Source organism: Chelonia mydas, chromosome 1 (genome assembly GCF_015237465.2).
Source record: "Chelonia mydas isolate rCheMyd1 chromosome 1, rCheMyd1.pri.v2, whole genome shotgun sequence".
NCBI lineage: Eukaryota > Metazoa > Chordata > Testudines > Cheloniidae > Chelonia > Chelonia mydas.
In genome coordinates this window covers 240,930,733-240,953,330 of record NC_057849.1, presented here as the reverse complement: position 1 = coordinate 240,953,330, position 22,598 = coordinate 240,930,733, and the positions used below count along the sequence as shown (strand labels likewise).

Genomic DNA, 22,598 nt, shown 5'->3' with positions numbered 1-22,598 from the left:
AGGCAGCCCTGGGAGCCAACTAGCCTGGGAGTCTGGAAGCCCTGCATTCCCTGACCCCAAGGCAGTCTGCGTGGTGGGTCTGCCATAGAGCCATGGACACAAGAAGCCCATCCTAAGACTTCCAGGCTCCTGGTTCTATGACTAGCCCTGAAAGCCCTCATGGTTTCCAGGCTCCTTGGTCCATGCTAGGGAGGCTGGAACACCTGAGAGCTCTGGCAGGACTACCAGGCTCCTGGGTCTGTGGCAGGGAGATTGTAAGCCCTGAAAGCTCCAGCCCTAGCCTTATAGCAGCCATGAAACTGACAAGAATGTCAGTTTCAGTCCATGGCTACTGGGGTTCAGAGAGCCTATTTTGTTTTGGAAACACCATGTGTAAGTGTTTCTGAAACTTTTTTTTAATTGCCAATATGACACTGCATCCAATATTCTTCATAGTGGTATGGTTATGATATGATTATGACATAATTATGCTGCATATAGTACAATATATGTCTTGTAAGGTGTCATTGAAAAAGTTATGATTTGCTGAATATGATTATCCTATTTGTATGAATGTATCATTTTTGTATCTGGAGTTATGAACATTGACAGTGTATCTGTATTTCAAATGTGCTTACTCTGAAAAACACCCACAGTCAGCTAGCATTTCAGGTAGAATAATGAAGGAGCTAAACAGTGCTGATGACCCATCAGCAAAGACAATGGACTGTGGCAGAGTGTAACCATCCTGTAAACATTTCAGCCAGCCTGTAAGTAATCGCTGCTATGACTCAGCAAGGGCATGTGACCAGATCACATGATACTGAACTCCATTTTGGATACCTGTATTTATCCACAAACTGGGCTGGGAACTGTTTTTGGAACCAAGGGTTCCTGCCATATGTAAACGCTATATAAGGTGGGATGTGACATCATTTAGGGGCCTCACTTTCCACCCCAGGAGACTCCTGGAAACACCTAAGGAACAAATATTGAACTGGGGGAAGTTCTGGGCCCAGGCTAAAAGGATTTCTAGCCTGTGTATGGAAACATGGTGGACTGCTTGTATCATCAGCCAGGGTGAGAAACTGCTAATTCATATCCAATCTGTCTAGTATGTTAGGCTTAGTTTGTGTGTTGTTTATTTGCTAGGTAATCTGCTTTGATCTGTTTGCTGACACTTATAATCACTTAAAATCTATCTTTTGTAGTTCATAAACTTGTTTTTTGCTTTATCTAAACCAGTGTGCCTTTGAGTGAAGTGTCTGGGGAAAAATCTCAGTTTGGTTAACACAGGCTTGTTGCATATCTTTCCCACATTGAGGGGAGAGTGAACTAATTATGAGCTTACATTGTGCAGATCCCTGTGCAATGCAACACAGTATAATTTTGCAACCAGCAGGGGGTGTGAGCCTGGGGAGCTGGGAAATTGGCTGGTGTCTACTATTTGTATTTGGGTTGCTTCGGTACATCACTCAGGCAGCTCAGTTTGGGTGAGTGGCACCACCTGCTGTCGAGTTGGGTAATAACATCCTGGTGAGGCTGGCTGTGTCTCCAACTAAGGAAGCAGTGTGAACAGGGCCAGCCCCGTGGGGTGGTTAGAGGGGCGCAGCGGTTCCCATGGCTCCCAGATTGCACACTGCGTGTGACAACCCGTCACAGCCAGGTTGCCGGAAATTTCAAAAAATTCAGTTTTGGTCCAATTTGGAATAAAACCACATTTTGAAATATCAAAATTTCCCAAGAACTGGAAATCCTGAGTTTTGGCCAGCTCTATTTATGAAGTAAATTACAAGTGGCATTTTCAAAAGCAGCTGATTCAGAGATACTGCCTGAAACTGTGCTATTGAATTATATTTCAGTTCTTATACCACGTCTGTCACTGTGGTCTCTGAGCACCTGGCTATCATTGAATTCAGTACAAAGGTGGAATTTTAACATAGCTGATATGAGCTCTTGTACTTCAGTCCCATCTCACTGTCTCTGTGGTGCTCTGGCAGAGTCAGAAAGGAGCAGTCATGTATCTGACTTGCCAGTGAGCCTTCACTTTAATATGAACTGCTTTGGGATTTTGTAGGTAGGAAAACTGTATTCCCCCGCATAGCGGGAGATGCCACCACAAAACTACCCTCCTGATTTACCACTATGTTACAACACAAAAGCCTTCAAAAGTCAGGGGACGGGGAGCAGATTCCCCTTAAGTTCACGCTCCTCACCATTCTTTCACTGGTATCTCCTCCCTCCCCTCTTTTTTTCCGCTTCATCCACATACTCCCCCCCCCGCCCCTCACTTTTTCACTCTTTCTTCCATGCCTCACCTCCAAAGGTACAATGAGGGGGAGGCTCAAGGAACCCAGCCCTCTGACCCCTCTCTTGGCTAGCTCTGAGCCAAGACCCAGCAACCCCTGCCTCCCGTCCTGACCATGCCCAAGACAGCAAAGCAGGGAGGCCCCACGGCCAGGGGCCCACTGCCTACACAGAAGTTAATGGCTGGGGCACCCGCTTCCCCACCCAACAGGGGAGCTCCTACTGGAGTCTCAGCACTGCAGGCTGTGAGGGGAGGTCCTGGCACTTTGTTGAGCTCCCTGCTCCTTGCGGGGCAACAGCAAGGAGGTAGTCTAAAGCCTGGGTTCCAGGGCTTTCCATGGGGAGTGGGGGTGCTGGGCTGGACAATACTTCTCCCTGCAGTCTCTGGGCTGGGCCCTGCCCTGCCCTAGCATCAGGGGCCTTGGCTTGGCATGTCCCAGCACTTCCTTCTCTGGCTGCAGCCCCATAGCCCTATCTGCAGTTGGCTCTGCCCTCTCTGAGCCATGTGCCAAGCTGAGCCATGCCTATGGGGAACACTGTGCCTCACCATTTTCTCTGTGCCAGGACAGGTGCCCTACTGGAGAGGGGCCCCCTCCTTAGGAGCATTCTCCTTGCTCATCTCGCTCCATGGATTTTGCTAGAGCTGGACCCAAGGTCTAACATCTTATGAAGAGTGGGTTATTTGTGATGCAGACTTTTCTTCTCTCTGAGATCACCTTTCTCCCAAGCACAGGAATGAATCATTGTCCGAATTCTCTGTGTCTTCTGGTAGATGGCAGGATTGTGAGAGAAAGTGAAGAGGAGGATCTTCATCTGAGGAGAGCCTAAACACAGAGCAAACCTATGTATGTACTGAATGTGGGAGAAGCATCAGTGACAGATGTGGACTTTACTCAGCATCAGAGACTCCACACAGGAGCCACACGTGAACATGAGAAAAGGTTCAGTGATAACTCCCCCTGACTCAACGTGCTGTGGGAGTATCTGCATGGAAGGAGGGTTTTTTGACCTACGCAGCACACTAGACCAATACGTTTTGTCAATGGTCCTAATTTATGTCACAGGGCTGTATTTTAATTTGTTGGTGAACTGGGAGTGGTGCAATAGTCTTAACTGATGATGAAATTGGTCAATAACCAAGTGTTATTGAAAGCTAAGAATGCACCAGACATGGAAAGATCCAGCAAATGGGGAGGAGAGAGGAAATAGATTTGCCTAAGAAGCTGGAGAAATAATTTTTTAAAATAATTAAATTCTAAATCAAATGGTTAGGAACTTCTCAGGAGCTCTGGTGTAACTAGACATTCTGGATGGCAGCCACTTACCTGTTCCTGTAGGATCACAGAATGTGTGTGTGGGGGTGGTCAGGGGGAATGGAAGTCGGAGTCAGAAGGGGCAAAGGGGACTAGTGAGATGGCTGCAGGAGAAACAAATGCCTTCTGGAACTGCTAAGCCATGCAGGAGCAAAACTGCAACATTTTTGTCATGGCAAGTGCTGTCCTATGCCATGCAGCTCCCAACTGGGCAGCACATGCTATGAGGATCTCCTCTCCTAAGCCATCTCTGCATGGTCTAGGACTTGCACAGGAGTAGAAGGTGAGTCTTGAGCACTAAGGGATGGCAACTGTGTCCCACTGTTCTTCCACCCTAAGACACTGCTTCAGCTCCATCTCCTGCTCCTTAAGAGCAGATCTGATGGATCATGTCATTCTCTTCTTGCTGTCCTGAGTCACAAAGGATCTCAGTCTCATTGCCTCCCACTCTGTTCTTTTAAGGCAGCAGATGGAATCAGGCCCAGCTTACCCATCAAACCTCCCCTTGTGAGCAAAACCACAGAAAAAGGCACGGATGTGGAGAAGGGAAGCAACTTGGCAGTCAGATAAGGTGGGGATCTGGAAAATAGCAGGAGAATTAGAGTTGGTCTATGGGACAGAAATGCAAATTCATACAACATATCTGTAAAAAGATAAATGATACAGCCACTTAAAGAGCTCAAGTGTATGAAGGATGGAAGACGGAGATACTCTTGGGGTGCACTTGAGACTAGAGTTTGTGGGCAAGGGGATGGCCAAGAAAACAGTGGATAGACTGTGTACAGGAGAGCAGAGTGGACATGGAGTGAGTGTTGGACTGGCAAGTCCAGGAAAGGCTGGGAAAGGGGGAAAAGGAAGACTTAAAAAATACTCATATAGCATAGTAATGAACATGGTATGAACCTAGATAGAGAGGATCCTCCCTGTAGTGTTGAGAACGCTTTTCATTTTATCCAGATTCAGCTTGTGACTGAACAGTCACTTTGGCTCTGGAGTACCTCAATATCTGATTTCTCCCATGTATATTTCCCATCTGTTCAGATTACACCTTCCCTCAGCAGAGAAAGGTGTTGGTTTGGTGAGTTTAACCTTTTCATAGCATGGACAATTAAATAGCTCCAGATCCTCTCCATAGCAGCTTCTTTCCCAGAGCCTGATACAATGACATAGGGGGGAAGATAGCTCAGTGGTTTGAGCACTGGCCTGCTAAACCCAGGGTTGTGAGCTCAATCCTTGAGGGGGCCACTTAGGGATCTGGGGCAAAAATTGGGGATTCGTCCTGCTTTGAGCAAGGGGGTTGGACTAGATGACCTCCTGAGGTCCCTTCCAATCCTGATATTCTATGACATCAATAATATTATCTCAGGTATCTTATTTCAATGTATTCCATTGAATTCCAATGAGTGAGTGATTAGATTTTTAATTGCATATTTAGAAATTAAATTCACAGGTGTTGGTTTGTATTAAACAACAATAACCCATAATCTAACTATCCCTCCTTTATTTCTCACCTCTCTCCTACCCTACTTGCTCCTGCCTTGGTCTTCCACCCCAATCTGCTGAGCTACAGCTGGCCTCATAGTGACCTGCTTTTCACCATATGCAGTAACATACTGCAGAGGGCCAGACCGAGAGAAGGGACAATAGCACATCAAGCAGCTTGCTTTGTGGGATAGAGGTGCAGTGGTCCTATCTCTTGTGGTTTTATCTACAGTCTCGCAATATTTGGTGTTGTCCTTAAATCCCCAGCTCCTGAAGTCAAGTGATTACGTGAGAATCTTTTATTTAAAAAGGAAAAGTACGCTTCTGGCCTTCTTGATTGTGCCCTGAAGACTCAAAAACCAGAAGAAATTTTTTTCAACCCACTCCCAAATATGATTTTTTAAATTCTTAAGATTTGTAAAAAGAAAAGGAGTACTTGTGGCACCTTAGAGACTAACAAATTTATTTGAGCATAAGCTGTAGCTCACGAAATTGGTTAGTCTCTAAGGTGCCACAAGTACTCCTTTTCTTTTTGCGAATACAGACTAACACTGCTGCGACTCTGAAACCTAAGATTTTTAAGTCAGTCTCCTGATTTGGGGGGCCTGACTCATGAGTTTTGAATGCTTGACGTTGGAACAATGGAGGTAGGAGACCAGAAGTCTTTTGGGGGAAGGAGAGGGGTAGTAGTCTACAATGTAGGAAGCAGAGACTGGTGACTGCTGGAGACTGAGGTGCGCTAGAAGAGGTGCAGGACTGGGAGGAAGCTGCAGGAAAGTGTCAGAAAACGGGTGTTTCCGAGGAGGGGATGCTGCACTAAGGGCTAGGAGGAAAGATAGAGGAGGTGGCTCCTGTTTTTGTGTTGGTTTCCGGCAAAATTGCCAGGCAGAATCCTATACATAGGGAGCGTCTGACTCTTTACCTCTGAGTGCAGAATTCAACTCACGGGCTTTATTTTTTTAAATATTGCCTGACTATTTTGCTAGAGGCTGTTCTTAGATTTTGGGACTGAGGCCTATTGAAGGAGGCTGCTAAGGTGCCAGGAGCTGCAAAGGAGAAGGCTCCCGCACAACACTGCAGGCAGTAGCGAGCAGCAGTGTGATGAATCTGCTGAGCAGCTCATTCATTCCTGGGCTTCCCCTGCCCCCAGGAGGAACCCTGGGGGATCATATTCCAGCAGGGGGAGGGTAACTCCCCTCCCACCTAGACACACCTGGCCAATGAGAACAGGCAGGTGGAAACCCTTCTAAAAAGGGCTGTCCTGGCTGGGAGGGGCCTTTCTTGCGGACTGGACTGGAGCAGGTAAGAGGCCAGCTGGGATATCCCTGGCGGAGACACACAAGCGCTGCAGGCCAGAGAAGGAACATCTGGCAGCCTGTGAATGCTGGTGGGAGGCTGCTAGCAGCTGTTTCTGGCAGAGAGCAGCAGTGGGGGTCAGGTCTGAGCACAGCCTGTGGGGAAACAACAGGTTGAAGGGCCCTGCTGAGGGTGAAGGGCCCCCCCACAGGAGCAGAGGCAGTGGCAGCAGCCCTGCAGGCTCTTTAACCAGCTGCCACCACCGACATTCCCCTCCTTTCTCCTCTGAGTTGGGAGGGGGCTGGGAGGGATGGGACCTTTCTCACTGCCCTGTCCCCCGGCCCCAGCGCACGAGTCTTTTCTGGCCTACTGTCCCACTCTCCCATATGTGCTCCCCTTGCAGCTGTTCTGCCTGGTCCTCCCTTCAGGCTCTTCCACCCTTTCAGCTCCCCCCTGCCACCCCTTGTCTCCTGCCTTGTTCCTCCCAGTCGCTCCCTGCTTCTCTGTGCCATCCCCCTCCCATAACCCCCCAGGCCTTGCCTGCCCTCTCTGCCAGGGTCTCTACCTCCTGTCCAGCACCTACTCCCTTTTTCCCATGCTCCACTTCCCTTCTGCCCCCTGTAACCAGTTCTCTCTCTGCCCCTCCTCCCTGACCTGGTTCCCTCCCCCCTTTCTGCCTATCTAGCACTGATATCTGGTCCTCTGTCCCCACTTTCCTGATGGTGCCAGCGGTGAAGGGATGAGGGAGGAGAGCTTAGGGCTCCATTTTGAGGCTGCCTTTTACTGGTAGCTCAGGAATTAGGGGGTCAAATGCTCTGTGACTACCAGTAGGAGCAGCCCTGGGCTACATGCCAGCTTGTCTGCCTAGGCTCTCAGCTCCACTTGCAGCTCCCTGCAGGGAGCCCGGGTGCTGCCCTGAGGCTTTTGGCCCCCCACTCCCTGCCAGGAGCCTACGTGCTGACTGAGGCTCCCCACTCCCTGCTGAGAGCACGGCAGCCACTGGGTGGGGAGCAGAGAGCCGGGGGGTAGTCCCCAGGCTTCCAGCAAGAAGCGGGGATCTGGGAGCTGGTGGGGCAGCACCCAGGCTCCTGGCAGGGAGCCTCGGTGCATCAGGGCTACCAGTGGGGTATGGGGAGCCCAGGGGCAGCCGAGCAGGGAGCCAGGAGCCCAGGCAATAGCCTGGTTGGGAGTGGGGAGTCGGGTGGGTGCAGCCTGGCACTGAGTGGGGAGCCTGGCAGGTGCAGTCCGGTATGAGTGGGGAAGCTGGGCAGTAGCCCAGCGGGGAGCCTGGCTGCCAGGCTCTAGCTGGAGCCCCCCACCCATGCAGAGAGCTCTACCATGGAGCATTTCACAGCTCTACCATGGAGCCTTGACACTGACAAGAATGACAGCCAACTGCCAATGTAAGTATTGTGCAGTGTCTTTATAGCACTAACTACATGGACATAAGCCCTAGGCCTTTCATGGGCGTGGCATTTTGATGTCAGTTGTAGGTCACTTACATTGGTGGGACAAGTCTGCGGTGTGTACACTATTGCTGCCTTTTAGAAACCATCCCAGAGTGCCCCACATTGACAGTTAAATTGGTGTAAGCGCTCCTGGGGAGGACAACCACTGCTGACACAAGGAGCATAGTGTGGAGATGCAAAAGTGATTTTAATTACTGCAGTGGGAGTGGCTGTACAGCTATGTAATTTAGGTCAACTGATTTTGTAGTGTAGAGTTGCCCCAAGGCATTTATTTCACTCTCATGGTTTTCCTGATAATTTCCTGTCGTTTGGTGTTATTTTGGGGTGGGGTGAGGGGTTATGATTTTTGCTGTCTTGGGAATGGCAGTACAGGATTCAAGGGAGCAGTGGAGAAGCCTCCATCACCCTCTGGTAGGTGGAGAGACTTGGATGGGAGAATATAGCGGGGGAACTGCTATTAGGGCTTGGCTACACATGGAGTTATTCAGGACCAGCTGAAGCTTCTTTGCTCAAGGTCCTAAGCACTGGACCATCCTTCAGGTCCAACTATTACTGTGGCTTTGAGCAGTGCTGCGGCACAAGTGCTTGAACAGCACCCTGCCCATCAGCATGTCCCTCAGCACACCCTTATTCTGGGAGCTTACCAAGGGCCAGCCTGAGTGATTTACAGCAGCTCAAACCACCCTAAAGGAGACAGAGCAGAACCCCAAATTGGGACCCTGTGCTTGAACGGTTTTCCCGGCTACAGTTGCCCAAAACCAAGAGGGGGAGAAAATGGCCCAAGAGCCCCGTGGGAGCCTTGTTTTGAGTGGCAGGGGATGGTGCAGGCCAGGGGGCTGTGAGTGGCCTGTAGCAGGAAAGGGGGCAAAGGAGCAGAACCGAGGGAAAGGGAACGTCTCTCTCCAGCCTGGGGAAGTGAGGGTTAAAACCAAAGAGCCGGTTCTGGAGAGGAGGACTAGAAAGTCCTGCCCAGTGGGGACTTCAGCGACCTGGAACGTCCTGTTCCCTGCAGCCCGCCGTGCACATGGCACCTGGCGCCGCACAGCTACAGCCCCGCACCCCCGGGCGTTCGCACTGAGCGACCCGCTCCTGCGGCTTCCCGCAGCCACACGGGTGAGCCGGGCGGGGGGGGCTCGGTAATGCGGGGGGAGGGGACACAGCAGGGCGGGGCCCAGGAGGGGAAATCACTGCCTGTAGGAAGCGACAGCAACAAAGAGGGAGCTGGAGCTGGAGCCTGGACTTGGGACTGACTCAGGGAAGGAGAACGAACCAGGGCCCCTCATCCTGAAGGCGCCCGGATCAGGAAGTGCCTCGGCAGGATTTCTCCCGCACCGCCCAGCTGGACAGCTGAGGGACAGCATGGGCCGGGGGGGTGTGTCTGCGGATTTCCCCCCAGCTCATGGGCAGCGTGTGGGGAGCTGTACAGGGATCCTCAGGCACAGCCGGATGATCTTTAACAAAACCGAGTACGCCGCCTACCAGGATTTCAGAAAAACGTGGAAAGGAGTTTGGGGAAGATCGGTGAATGCTAAGGGAGTGGTAGAGGGAGGGGATTTAAGATGAAATTTGGAGGCGGGAGATGATGGGAGCGGGCTGGGGTCAAAGGATGAGAGTTGTGGGCATATAAGATCAAGTTTGCCCGTTGCAAAAAATGTATTTTTGTTAACAAAAGAAATAAACTGCAAAACAACCCTCCCCCCCATTAAAAAAAACTATTCTGAAACGCTGCACAAATGGTGGAACTAACCAGAAGCTATAAGCCGTTACCAGATCAAAATAAAAAGCAGAAAATGAGACCTTGCATAACTTAAAGCTTGTCTAAACACAAAAGGTGTGTCGCTTTAACTACATCCCTATACTGTAGTTTTAAAGTGGCACAACCCCGCTAATGACAGGTTTCAGAGTGGCAGCCGTGTTAGTCTGTATTCGCAAAAAGAAAAGGAGCACCTTAGAGACTAACCAATTTGTTTGAGCATGAGCTTTCGTGAGCTACAGCTCACTTCATCGGATGCATTCAGTGGGAAATACAGTGGGGAGATTTATATACATAGAGAACATGAAACAATGGGTGTTACCATACACACTGTAATGAGAGTGATCACTTAAGGTGAGCTATTACCAGCGGGGGGGCAGGGAAACCTTTTGCAGTGATAATCAAGGTGAGCCATTTCCAGCAGTTGACAAGAACATCTGAGGAACAGTGGGGGGGAGGGGAATAAACATGGGGAAATAATTTTACTTTGTGTAATGACCCATCCACTCCCAGTCTCTATTCAAGCCTAAGTTAATTGTATCCAGTTTGCAAATTAATTCCAATTCAGCAGTCTCTCATTGGAGTCTGTTTTTGAAGTACCACCCTATACCGGAAACCTACTGACTGCTATTCCTACCTACATGCCTCTAGCTTTCATCCAGACCACACCACACGATCCATTGTCTACAGCCAAGCTCTACAACGCATTTGCTCCAACCCCTCAGACAGAGACAAACACCTACAAGAGCTCTATCAAGCATTCTTACAACTACAATACCCACCTGCTGAAGTGAAGAAACAGACTGACAGAGCCAGAAGAGTTCCCAGAAGTCACCTACTACAGGAGAGGCCCAACAAAGAAAATAACAGAATGCCACTAGCCATCACCTTCAGCCCCCAACTAAAACCTCTCCAACGCATCATCAAAGATCTACAACCTATCCTGAAGGATGACCCATCACTCTCACAGATCTTGGGAGATAGGCCAGTCCTTGCTTACAGACAGCCCCCCACCCTGAAGCAAATACTCACCAGCAACCACACAACAAAACCACGAACCCAGGAACTTATCATTGCAACAAAGCCCGTTGCCAACTGTGTCCACATTTCTATTCAGGGGACACCATCATAGAGCCTAGTCACAGCAGCCACACTATCAGAGGCTCGTTCACCTGCACATCTACCAATGTGATATATGCCATCATGTGCCAGCAATGCCCCTCTGCCATGTACATTGGTCAGACTGGACAGTCTCTACGTAAAAGAATAAATGGACACAAATCAGACGTCAAGAATTATAAAATTCAAAAACCAGTTGGAGAACACTTCAATCTCTTTGGTCACTCGATTACAGACCTAAAAGTTGCAATTCTTCAACAAAAAACTTCAAAAACAGACTCCAGTGAGAGACTGCTGAATTGGAATTAATTTGCAAATTGGATACAATTAATTTAGGCTTGAATAGAGATTGGGAGTGGATGGGTCATTACACAAAGTAAAACTATTTCCCCATATGTATCCCCCCCCCCCCCCGCACTGTTCCTCAGATGTTCTTCTCAACTGCTGGAAATGGTGCACCTTGATTATCACTATAAAAGATTCCCCCCCGCCCCCCGCTCTCCTGCTGGTAATAGCTCTGAATGCATCCGATGAAGTGAGCTGTAGCTCACGAAAGGTTATGCTCAAATAAATTTGTTAGTCTCTAAGGTGCCACAAGTACTCCTTTTCTTTTTGCGAACCCCCCTAATGTAGACACAGATATACTTATATAAAAGTGCTTATGTGGGTATGGCTTATTCCAGTATTGGAAGGCAGAGTGGATAAAAGTTGATTTGTTTTACATTTAAAAAATTGGATTTTTTCATTTAAATATATTTTGTTTTTAAAAATAAACCTGTTTTAAAATTATTTTGATAATTATGACAAGTTATGTTAAGGCCTAAACTTGCTTGAAACTATTTAAATACATAAATAAATGTGCTGCATCAGGGAACTCTCCGCAGATTTGAATGAATTAAAGGGTATTGCTTTTCTAATGATGTACATTGTCAGGGTAAACATCTTTAACTTTTGAGGTCAAAGTCCTGTACTGCATTAAGTAAGAACCTATATCATTTTCCATCTTTACAATGCAATGAAAGTTGGTATTCAAATTTTTCCAAATGTAAGTACTTCAGAGATTTTTGTTTGTTTTGTTTGTTTGAAGGAAAAAGTTTTTCCTTCATTTCCTTTTGGTTTCACTTTAGCAAGCAGGGGTAGAGAGAATATTTCCTTCATTTGGACTAGTTAATTCAAAGTTGAGAAACTGCTTGGGATTTGAAAAAGGAGGAAAGTTGGGTTCCTCTTTCAGGCTATGAATAAAAACCACATTCAAGAAGATGAGATTTACTCATCCTAAAAACGTGAATGCTACTGGAGCACTTTTTCCAAAGGTATTTAGGCACCTAAAAATGCATATAAGTGCCTAGTTGGACTTTCAAAAGTGCCTAAGCAGGTGGTTATTGTTGTTATTATTATTTTATTTTTTTGTTTTATCCTGGCACTGAATAAACACAAAACAAAAAGATGGCCCTTGCCCTGAGCAGCTTGACAGGCAGTGATATGAGCATGGTAATTTTTTTTTTTTTTTTTTTGGTAGGATCACAGCAAAGGAGAGTTTTGAGGAGAGCTTTGAAGGATGCTTCAAACCTCCAGGACACTCAGTTAAGAGCATCAAAGGAGCGCTGAGAGGCAGGGGTGGGACAGGTGGTAGCTTGCCTGATGGCTAGCTCGATTTCAATGAGAGTTAGGAACCTAATGAGGTTAGGCACTTTTGAAAATTCCTCTAGGCATCTAAATACCTTGTTGGATTTTCATCTGGCTTTGTCACTGGCCTCTCCCAATTCCTCCTCAAATACTTCCCTATTGTTTTATAATAATAAATGCCCAGATATGTGCTGAGCACTTCACAGGAATGTGTAAAAGCCAGGTCCCTGCCTTGAAGAGCTCACAGTCCTGCAACACCAGTCAGTGGGAGCTCTGTCACTGATCTCAGTGTGGGTAGGATCACATTTCTGGGTCCCAGTCCTGCCAAAGAATCGGCAAGGATGAACCCTGATGCCTGTGCAGAGTCGTGACTAAGTCAATAGGACTCCATCCAGACACAGTGCTCTCCCTGTACTGATTCCTATGCAGAATTGGGGCCAAAATGTTCTCACTTGTCAGTCTTGTGAATCGTATCATTTCCCAGAAAGGGGACAGGTAAGGAAAGACAGACTCGCAGTGACAAGGCTTAAGGTTAGGCACCGGTTTTCCTCTGTGTGGGGCTTTTGGGTATACTTTCCCTCATTAATCACATCTGATTGTTGTTGAGGTTCATTACCCTTGTTTTCTTTCCCAGGACCAGGATTTTTGGCTGCTAGGGGTGAAGTGACCTCTTAGATGGAACAAGGATAAGAACCATGTGTCTTTGATCTCCGGAGCCCTGAGAAAATGGAGAGCCTTAGAGGCCCCTATACAGGTGAGAGCTGTTTTAAAATCAATTTACATAGTTAATTAGCCCATTTTAGAGCTGGAATTCCAACACAGCTCATGAGTAAGGCTAAGATTTTTGTCATGGTTATTTTTAGTAAAAGGCATGGACAGGTCACAGGCAACAAACAAATTCACAGAGCCTGTGACTTTTTTATTAAAAATAACTGTACAAGCTGTGGGGCAGAGGTGCACAGCCCCAGCAGCAGCCCGCACTGCAGGACAGGGGCACACGGCCCTGGTGGCAGCCCCCACAGTGGGGTATATGTGGGGAGCATAGCTCCGGCTCCAGCCACAGCTTCAGCTGCTGACGGCTGAAGCTGAAGAAGTCACAGCGGTCCGGTAAGGTCACAGAATCTGTGACTGCCCTGACCTCCGTGATTAAATCGTAGCCTTAGTCATGAGTTCTCATATCAGTCTCGTTCTGTGATCTCATTGGCTCTGCTATAGTAGAAGTGCATTGTTAGGCTCTTAGCAAGAATCACCTATACATTGGTATGCCAAGCACTCTACTTTCTTGGGATTCTTCCACCTGTTCTAAAAACTTGAGTCTGCCCTATATAAAATCCAGAGTATTTGTCTAACTGTATTAATACTATGTATATTGAGGACAAGAAATAGACAAGTTTCAAAAATCAGAGGCTCCTTAGTGACTTACAAGGAAAAGGTGCCCAATGAGACTTGTGTTCCCAAATCACTTAGGCTCCAAAGTCCATATTGAGACATAAGTGGAGATTTTTATAAAGCATATATCTTTTTGACTCTTCTTTTGAAAGATTTGGCCAATATTTTCTGGTTATTCACACCACATACTTTCTCTTTATTATGGAGGCTTTGTAGCAGATCCCTGGCTAATATATGGCTTTCAGCTTAAAGTGGAGTTCAACTCCCTTATAAAACAAAATCTCACCCTTGTAATGACCCAAATTATACTGTTTGAATCAGAATAAGCTTGAATTTTCAATATACTTTCCATTCTCTAAAAATGCCTAATTTGAAAAGTTTAACCCACTTTAAAAATCCCTAACTTTGTAATTTTTTAAAAAAGCAGTCTTAGGTTTTGTTTTTTCCCCCCACCAGGCCCTCTTACTGCACACTGTCAAATTTTACACACTTGGTATTTCATGCACCTTGAAGCAGACAATATTCCAGCCTTTGGAAATTACAAACAGTGGAAAGTTAGGTGAGGCGTGGGTGGCAAGATGTGACATGATGTTGGTGTGGATAGTAATGTTGTTCTAATTGGTGATTTTTCCTGATATTTTTTTTTTTTTTCTTTTCAGTGATAGCATTGATAGGAAATGCACTGGAGCACCCCTAGCACCAAGTTAAGAAGTTTTTTTGTATTCTTCAAAAAGTACCTCAATCCCCTGATGTGGGGGAGAGGCAAAGTCCACTGTTGTCTTGGGCTAAAAACAAATAGGGTGGGCTTTTGACCCAATAAGCTGGGGAGACTAGATCCCCATGTAGCAGGAGATGCTGATGGCAAACTGCTCCTCTGAGTTTCCCTGCTTATGATGGACTCTGCTTCTCCTCCACATCAGCAGCCTGAGGTGCCTTTTGCAGAGCAATAGTCATGCTAAAAATGGTCCTCAGTAGTCTGGAGGGAGATAGCGGAAGGTCCCACCGTCCATTTGCCTCCCCAGTCTCTCCTCACACCCATCTACTTTTCCTTTCATCCTCATACATTTCCTCACCTCACTCTCTTTCACTCTGTTCCTCCTCCCAACTCTTTCTTCCATGTCCCTCTTCTCATTCCCTGTTCCTGTCTAGGGGAAGACTGTGCTGGGGCTTGATGCAAAGCTTATAGTCTTAGGCCTGATCTACACCTCACACTTAGGTCAACCTAGCTACAGCACTCAGGGCTGTGAAAATTGTCATGTCCTGTGCAATGTAGTTAGCTCAACCTAACTCCCACTTTAGACACGGCTAGGTGGATGGAGGGACTCTTCCTTCGACCTAGGTACCTCCTTTAGAGGGGGTGGATTTACTACAGTGACGGCGAAACCCCTTCCATCACTGTAGTGAATGTCTGCACTACAGTGGAATAACTGCAGCTCCGCAGCTGTGCCAGTGTAGCACTTGTAGTGTGCAGAAACACCCTTAAGCTCATACCCTTAAGCTTAGTGTCTTACTTGTAACACACCCTTTACGCTTCCCTGAGATTGCCTTTCTCCTGAGCACAGGCAATGAGTGCTGTCTGGATTCTCTCTTTACTTCCCTAGATGACGCGATTGTGAGAGAAAGCGAAGAGGAGAATCCTCAGCTGAAGCTAGACGCAGGAAAGAAACTAGACACACATGCTGGCCCCATTAACTATCAGAGGCCACGCGGCAGAGAAAATCACTATCAATGTACAGAATGCAGGAAAAGCTTCAGTGTTCATTCGGCACTGATCAAACACCAGAGAATCCACACTGGAGAGAAACCCTATCAGTGCAGTGAATGTGGGAAAAGCTTCAGTGTAAGCTCGACGCTGGTTACTCATCAGAGGATCCATACGGGGGAGAGGCCCTACAAATGTGTGCAGTGTGGGAAGAGCTTCAATCAAAGCTCACACCTCACTCAGCATCAAAAGATCCACAAGGGAGAGAAGCCATGTACATGTACTGAATCCGGAGGAGGCTTTACTGACAGCTCAACATGCGTGAAACATCCAGGACTGCATGCTGGAGCAGGGCCCTATAAATGTGCTGAATGTGGGAAAAGCTTCAATCGGAGCTCCACTCTCTACAACCACAACAGGATCCACACGGGAGAGAAACGCTACAAATGTGATGAATGTGGGAAAAGCTTCAGTGTGAGCTCCAACCTTATCAGGCATCAGAAAATCCACACGGAGCAGAGACCCTATAAATGTCTTGAATGCCGTAAGAGCTTCAGCCTGAGCTCAGATCTGGAAGCGCATCAGAGGCTTCACCTGGGAGAGAAACCCCACAAATGTTCTGAGTGTGAGAAAAGCTTTGATCAGGAGTCACAGCTCCTGAAACATCAGCGAGTTCATAATGGGGAAAACTCATATGAATGTGTGGAGTGCAGGAAGAGCTTTAGTAGGAAGGGGAACCTCCTGAGACACCAGGAGATCCACACTGGGGACAAACCTTACCGGTGTAATGAATGTGGGAAAAGCTTCAGCCGGAGTTCGTCACTCATGCAGCATCAGCGGATCCACACTGGAGAGAAACCCTACAGTTGTATCGAATGTGGTAAGAACTTCAGCTTTAGCTCCCAGCTCACCACCCACCAGCGGATCCACACAGGGGAGCGGCCCTACAAATGTAACGAGTGCGGGAAAAGCTTTGTGGACAGCTCGGGTCTCATTCAGCACCGGAGAATTCACACGGGAGAGAAGCCCTACCAATGCACTGAGTGTGGGAAGAGCTTCCGGCAGAACTCGGTGCTGATTCAACACCGGAGAACCCACACCGGTGACAAGCCCTTTGAGTGCGGGGAGTGCGGTGAACGCTTCAGCCAGAGCTCCACGCTGATCACACACCAAAGGATTCACACCGGGGAGCGGCCCTACCACTGCAGTGAGTGCGGGAAGAGCTTCAGCGAGAGCTCACACCTCACGCAGCATAGGAGAATCCACACAGGGGACAAGCCCTACAAGTGCAGTGAGTGTGGGAAGAGCTTCATTCAGAGCTCGCAGCTCACAACCCACCAGAGGATCCACACAGGAGACAAACCCTACCAGTGCCACACCTGTGGGAAGAGCTTCAGTGACAGCTCGGCACTCACCCAGCATCAGAGAGTCCACACAGGGGAGCGACCGTATCAGTGCACGGAATGTGGGAGGAGCTTCAGCCAGAGCTCGGCCCTGGTGCAGCACTGGAGGATCCACACTGGAGATAAGCCCTATGAGTGCACCGAGTGCGGGAAAACTTTCAGCCAGAGTGCAGGGCTCACTCAGCACCGGAGCACCCATGCGGGAGAGAGACACTGAGACAGGGACCCGTGAGCCATGTGGCACTTTATGCCCATGCTGTCAGGAATGGCTCTTTGCTGTACTGAATGACGCAACAAAGCGGAAGCAGTGCTGCAATGTTAATTGATCATGAAACTATTGACTCACAATCAATCTCTTAATTAAAATCCTCCTAAAAATGCATCAGGCATGTTGTGATGCCGAGAAAGCTAACCCTTCCGCCGCACCTGGCCTCCAAACATAAGAGGACATTATTATACATTTTTAAGCCGAATCTTAGGGGAACTTAGCAAAAGCTTCTATGCAGCATGGTTGCCCATTTACCCCTCTTGTGTGGCTACAAAACTTGGGGAGTGGGAGCCGTCTCAGAAGTGGTGGAAGCTCTGTCTGAAGGAATATGGGGGAGAGTGCAAGAGAGACTTCTGAAGCAATTAGGCCATTTGTATCAGGTAGAGGAAATGCCATACAGTCAGCTAAGCAGCCCATCATCTGAGCTCCAGTCCTTCTGAGCTTAGGAACTCTGCATTATAGTTGCCCCTCCCAGCTGTGCAGCTCCCAAGCTGTGCAGCAGGGAAAGACCCCACCATATGTCTCTCCTCCACACCTAAAACGTGCATGGATCAGGGCCTGTACAGGAGGAGATGACTGTCTTTAACCCTTCAGGATGTCAACCACCTCCATCTGGCCCTCCCACGAGTCACTGCTTCACCCTCTTCTGCCCCCTTACCTGAAAGAGGGGGGGTTATTCTTTTCCTTACTGTCCTGAATCACAAAGCATTCTCCATTGCGTGCTTCCCACCCTCCTTTATCAGGGAGGAGGATGAGAAGAGGTGCAAGCAGCCCCCTGAGCTCCCCCTTATGGGGAAGACCCAACAACACAGAGATCCAGAGAATGAAGGCAAAATGTTAGGTGGCCAAGCTGATTTGGAAGATGGCAGTAGAATATTCACTTTGTTGGGTGTATGCAATGCAAACACAAATGCATGTGTTATCCTGGTAAACAGAGAAATTATGAGGCAGTTTGTAAGCTTAGATACCATGAGAACGATTCTGTTACAAAGGCTTAGCTAGATAATGTCCCCAGCACAGCACTATGAACACTGTTCGTAATAGCTTGATTCAGCTTTGCCCTTCCCTTCTCTACCTGGGACTGAGCAGTGGGCTTGTCTTGGGAGCAGCAGGTGCTGCATGAAGAACACCTATTTCATGTACCAGTGACATTCGAGGAGGTGGCCATCTATTTCACCTAGGAGTGGGCTCTTCTGAACAAAAGGCAGAGGAAGCTCTAAAGGGATCTGCATTATTAGCCATTAGAGGACCTACATGGAGTTGAAATGCTATCAATATACTGAATATGGGGGCATTTCAGTGGCAGCTCAAATCTCATACATTAAGAGAATCTACATGGATGAGAAACCCTATTGTAAATGGCCAGGGCATATGTGGGGAAAATTTTCTGTCATAGCAAAGGCCTTTTATCTGACCTACAGACTGATGAGTCCCATGCCCATTGTGTTGTACAGGTGTCAATAGCCAATATGGGGACAGTGGCAGGTGGGTAGGTTTCCTACAGCGTTATGTGTAAAACTCAAAGTGATAACTCTAATTTTGAAACATCCATTTATTTGTCATTTCTAAAGCAGGACATAGCCTGCAGCTCTGAATTTCTTAAATTTGGACTGATCATTGTAAGAATGCCAGAACCCTTCCGTCCCCTAGCTTCCATTCATTTTCTTTCACAGGGGCTTTAAGAAGTCTGCATCACGTGATGGTGCACTGCTTAAACTTGGAAAGGCCTCTGGACTTGTACGCTTTGCAGGTGATTGTGTGTGACTGTCAATGACAGACCTTTGGGCTCATTGCTTTCATACATAAAGCACATGCTACAACGTTACATTCAATTTTGTCCTGTCTTACAACCTTAATACTGTGATTTCAGCTTTTGAGTTTTGTACAGGTAACTCTATCTAGTTGGCTAATGACACTTGTATAACTGGTGATGCATGGAATCTGTGTACTGGGAAATGATTGCCTTCAATAAATTGTTTGATCAGGAATTAGAAAATTTGGTCTGTGTGCACCTGTATGAAGGGTGCACTGTACAAATAAAAGTGAAAAAAAAAAAAAAATCTAGTTTTGTGATCATGGATCACCTGACTCTGCTTGTTCTCAGAGCATCTCTGTGGGAGCAGAGTTAAGGTGTTTGGGTGACAAATCGTCTATGTCTTTCCAAAATGTTAAATGTTTGGATTTCTTATAAAGTTAAACTTGCAGAGGAAAAAACATTGGCTTTTTTCCACTCTTTTGATTTCTTTGAGATGTGTGGAGTCTTTAAAGTAATATATGCTATTAAATTAGAAACTCAGGCCTTGACTACACTGGATGCGTGGTGAACAAATAGCTGAGATTTTCACTGGACTGAAGGATTTAGCCCCAGAACACTTATTCGCTTCCATGGGAGTTGTGTAGCTAACTCTCCTAGTCTGCTTTGAAAATCTTAATCAGAGGAAACCATGCTACTGAAACTTGATTCACTGAGAAGGGAATTGTGTGTGTATGTTTGTGTGGAGAGAGCTGGATTAAAACCCTGCCTTCTGAACTGGGTTTTTGTGTGTGTGGTTTGCTTGTTTGTTTGAACACCTATTTAGAACTCTGATGAAAAGGTGCCTTGTTAAGGCACCTTCACATAGGGGCTGAGAAAGACACCAACCCACGTGTGAGGCATCCAAGGAGTCTAATAGGGAAGACTAGAGTTGATGATCCTGATACTTCTAAAGTAAAAAGCAGGGGGGAGACTAAAATCTCCTGGGGAAGAATATGGGGAATCTATAAGGCTGTCCTTACACATCAGAAAGAAGCAGAAAAGGTGCAAATCAATTTTATTTCCATTATAGGTCACTCTTAAGTCTAAACTCTGAACTTCTAACACGTGTTGTAAGTCTTTTTAGTACATATCAACTTTAATTCCAGTGTAGCAGGGATTTTGTGTGTGTAGGTGTGTGAATGAACACGATATAGTTTTCAGTAACTTAACCCTTTTCTCACCAGTAATGTTGGGGGGGGGGGTGGAGGGGAGGGCGCGGAGGGGAAGTTACGGGACTTGGTTCATGGTAGCATTAAGGGTCACAATAGGATTGAGGGGTAAAGTGGGCGAGGAAAAGGCACTTTTTGTTATCTGATACATTCGGTCTTTCCTGGCCACAGGTGGGTGGTAATGCAAAGGGGAAAGTTAATGAAGGTAAGAGACACATAAGCCTCTGCAGAAACTGAACATTTGACACCTATCAGGAATGGTGTAGTAATTATGTAGTCCTGCCTTGAGTGCGGGGGACAGAGCTAGATGACCTCTCAAGGTCCCTTCCAGTCCTACACTTCTATGATTCTCTGATCTAGGAGATGGTGTCAAAAGGAAGAAGCAAAAGGGTTTTTCTGTACCAGTGTTGGATCCCCAGTGGAAAAGATCCTTGATTGTCATGACCAGCTGTAACTGCTGCAAACAGTGGGAGTGGAGATCTTGCCTAGAGACATCACAAAGCAGACTAATTAAACTATTCTAAGAGGGGTTGTGGATGTTCGGTCCCACTAAGGACTTGGTTGCTAGGAACCTTGGATTGCCCCTTACCAGCTGGACAGTGAAATCATTACTAGGTGTAAGCAGAGGAATAGTCCTGCTATTGTGGGGAACTTTCCTGGCTTGTGCACTACCCTGGTGAAGTGGGCTAGCGAAAGGATCTGAGTCCTCGCTCCCACTTCCTTTACCCAGTGGCCTCCCTGCCCTTGAGGACTCCCCTTCCACTCTCCTGTCTGGCAGAGTCGTCGTAACCCCAACAAGGCTGGGCCCAGGATTCCTGGGGGGCTCAACCCCCATCCCTGCTGTGGTCACCTAGGACAGGGGCTAGAGTGTCCCCACTCTGGGGTACTCTCTCTGCACTGGGCACTTCTCTGACCCACTGACCATTACGTACAAGTTAAAGCAAATGCAAGTTATTTAATCAACAATTAATTTTAAAAAGAATAAGGAAGAATGGGAAAGGTTAAAGGAAACACATCAACCCGCTCTGTGGCAGGGAACATCACAAACAGTGTCTCTGGAATGTCAGGGCAGTTCACAGTCTGTTCCTTGTAAGTCCCAGGCCTTCTTCTCAGGCCCTGGCTGTGCTGCAGGGATGCTGTGGGTTGGACACTTGCTCTGGTGGGAGCCACATGCTCTCAAGGCTCTAAGTGGTAGGACCCTTCTTCCCAGTGTCACCCCCGTCCTGTCGAGGTTATGATCCAAGCCTGGCCTGCAGAGCCTCTTGGCTGAGGCATCTCCCTGTGCTGGGCCTGCTGCCCAGGGTCCCCCTCGCTCTCCCCAGCTGCTCGCCGCACCCAGCTCTGGACTGCTCCAGCCACAGCTCCACCACTCTGTCTCAGGACTGCTGCTGCTGCTCTGCCTCCAGCTCCCTGGGCTGCTTCTTTGGCCCCTCTGGCTCTGGTTGCTGCAGCTCTGCTCCCAGGACGGGTCTGCTCTGCAGGCTGCTTCTGTCACTCTGCTCCCAGCACTGACCTGCTTCTGGGGCTGCTTTTCTGGCCCCTCTGACTCTGGTTGCTGCAGCTCTCCTCCCAGGTCAAGTCTGCTTTCTCTGGGCTGCTTTTCTGGTCCCTCTGGATCTGGCACAGCTCTGCTCCCAGCTTAGCTCGGCCCCACTCTGTCTGACCCAGGCAATTCCAGCTCACACGGAGGACAGGACCTCCCTGGCCTCCTGACTCCCTGATTAGCCTGGTCGCCCTGTCATTCAGGCTGACCTGGAGCATTGGCCTCTCCCCATTGTTCCTGGGGGCTGTCAGTCTCAGGGTCCTGATTCCCCATCAACCCTTCCCCCTTTTTAGTACTGGGAGCTAGCAACTAAAACACCTCCACTAAATGTTAGTAAGGGGGCAACAGTCCCCTTACGTGGGCAATAGGGTTAGCAGGTCTTAGCTTTTATTTTTATAGAGTGGTGAAATGATGTAGAGCTTGAGGGTAAGGAAAGGGACAGTTTTTGTTTCATTTCTACTATTTCTGTCTTCTCTTAAGCTTGTCTCTTTATCACACTAGGAATACACATGAAAGAGACATGCTGCACTGGATTTCTAATGCTGCAACCTCCAATAAAATGGCATGATCGAAAACTTAAGTCGCTTTTCTGTTTTAAGACCACAGCCTGCAAGAAACCCATTAGATTTCTTCTTGGGTGGGGAAACAGAGCAACACAGAGAGAAGAAAGGTGGAATGGCAGCTGGAGGAGCTGGAAGATTGCAGGTGTAGAGAGGCCATTTCAGTGGGTTTATGGGACAGCTTGGTAAATAGATAAATTATATGGCAACTTGCAACCCTCAGCCACTACAGAAATGAACGCTGGCTCCATAGTATCCTTCCTGCAGCCTTGGGGACACTTCCCACTCTGCCCTGACTTAGCTTTGCCCCTTTTCTAGTCACCTTGTGCCTGAGCACTGGGTTTATCACCAAAGCAGCAGAGACTGATTGGGGAACAGCTGTTTCATGTGTGCCGGTGACATTTGATGAGGAAGCTGCATATCCC

At 47.8% G+C, this 22,598-nt stretch overlaps 1 protein-coding gene across 4 annotated transcripts; it reads left to right on the top strand.

Moving 5' to 3' along the window:
* The first annotated feature begins 728 nt into the window (after nt 1-728).
* LOC102943384 (zinc finger protein 883) lies at nt 729-19,166 on the top strand. Of its 4 annotated transcripts, XM_043540693.1 has the most exons (5): nt 729-1,059; nt 3,059-3,131; nt 4,062-4,170; nt 12,979-13,098; nt 15,335-19,166. In XM_043540693.1, the coding sequence occupies exons 4-5, from the start codon at nt 13,071-13,073 to the stop codon at nt 17,053-17,055; spliced, it is 1,749 nt and encodes a 582-aa protein (XP_043396628.1). In that variant the 5' UTR covers nt 729-1,059; nt 3,059-3,131; nt 4,062-4,170; nt 12,979-13,070; the 3' UTR covers nt 17,056-19,166. The 4 variants fall into 4 exon arrangements, with proteins under 4 accessions (XP_043396628.1, XP_043396623.1, XP_037734234.1 ...); XM_043540688.1 differs by lacking the exons at nt 729-1,059; nt 3,059-3,131; nt 4,062-4,170 and adding an exon at nt 6,293-6,383; XM_037878306.2 differs by lacking the exons at nt 729-1,059; nt 3,059-3,131; nt 4,062-4,170 and adding an exon at nt 8,798-8,959.
* The last annotated feature ends 3,432 nt before the right edge of the window (nt 19,167-22,598 follow it).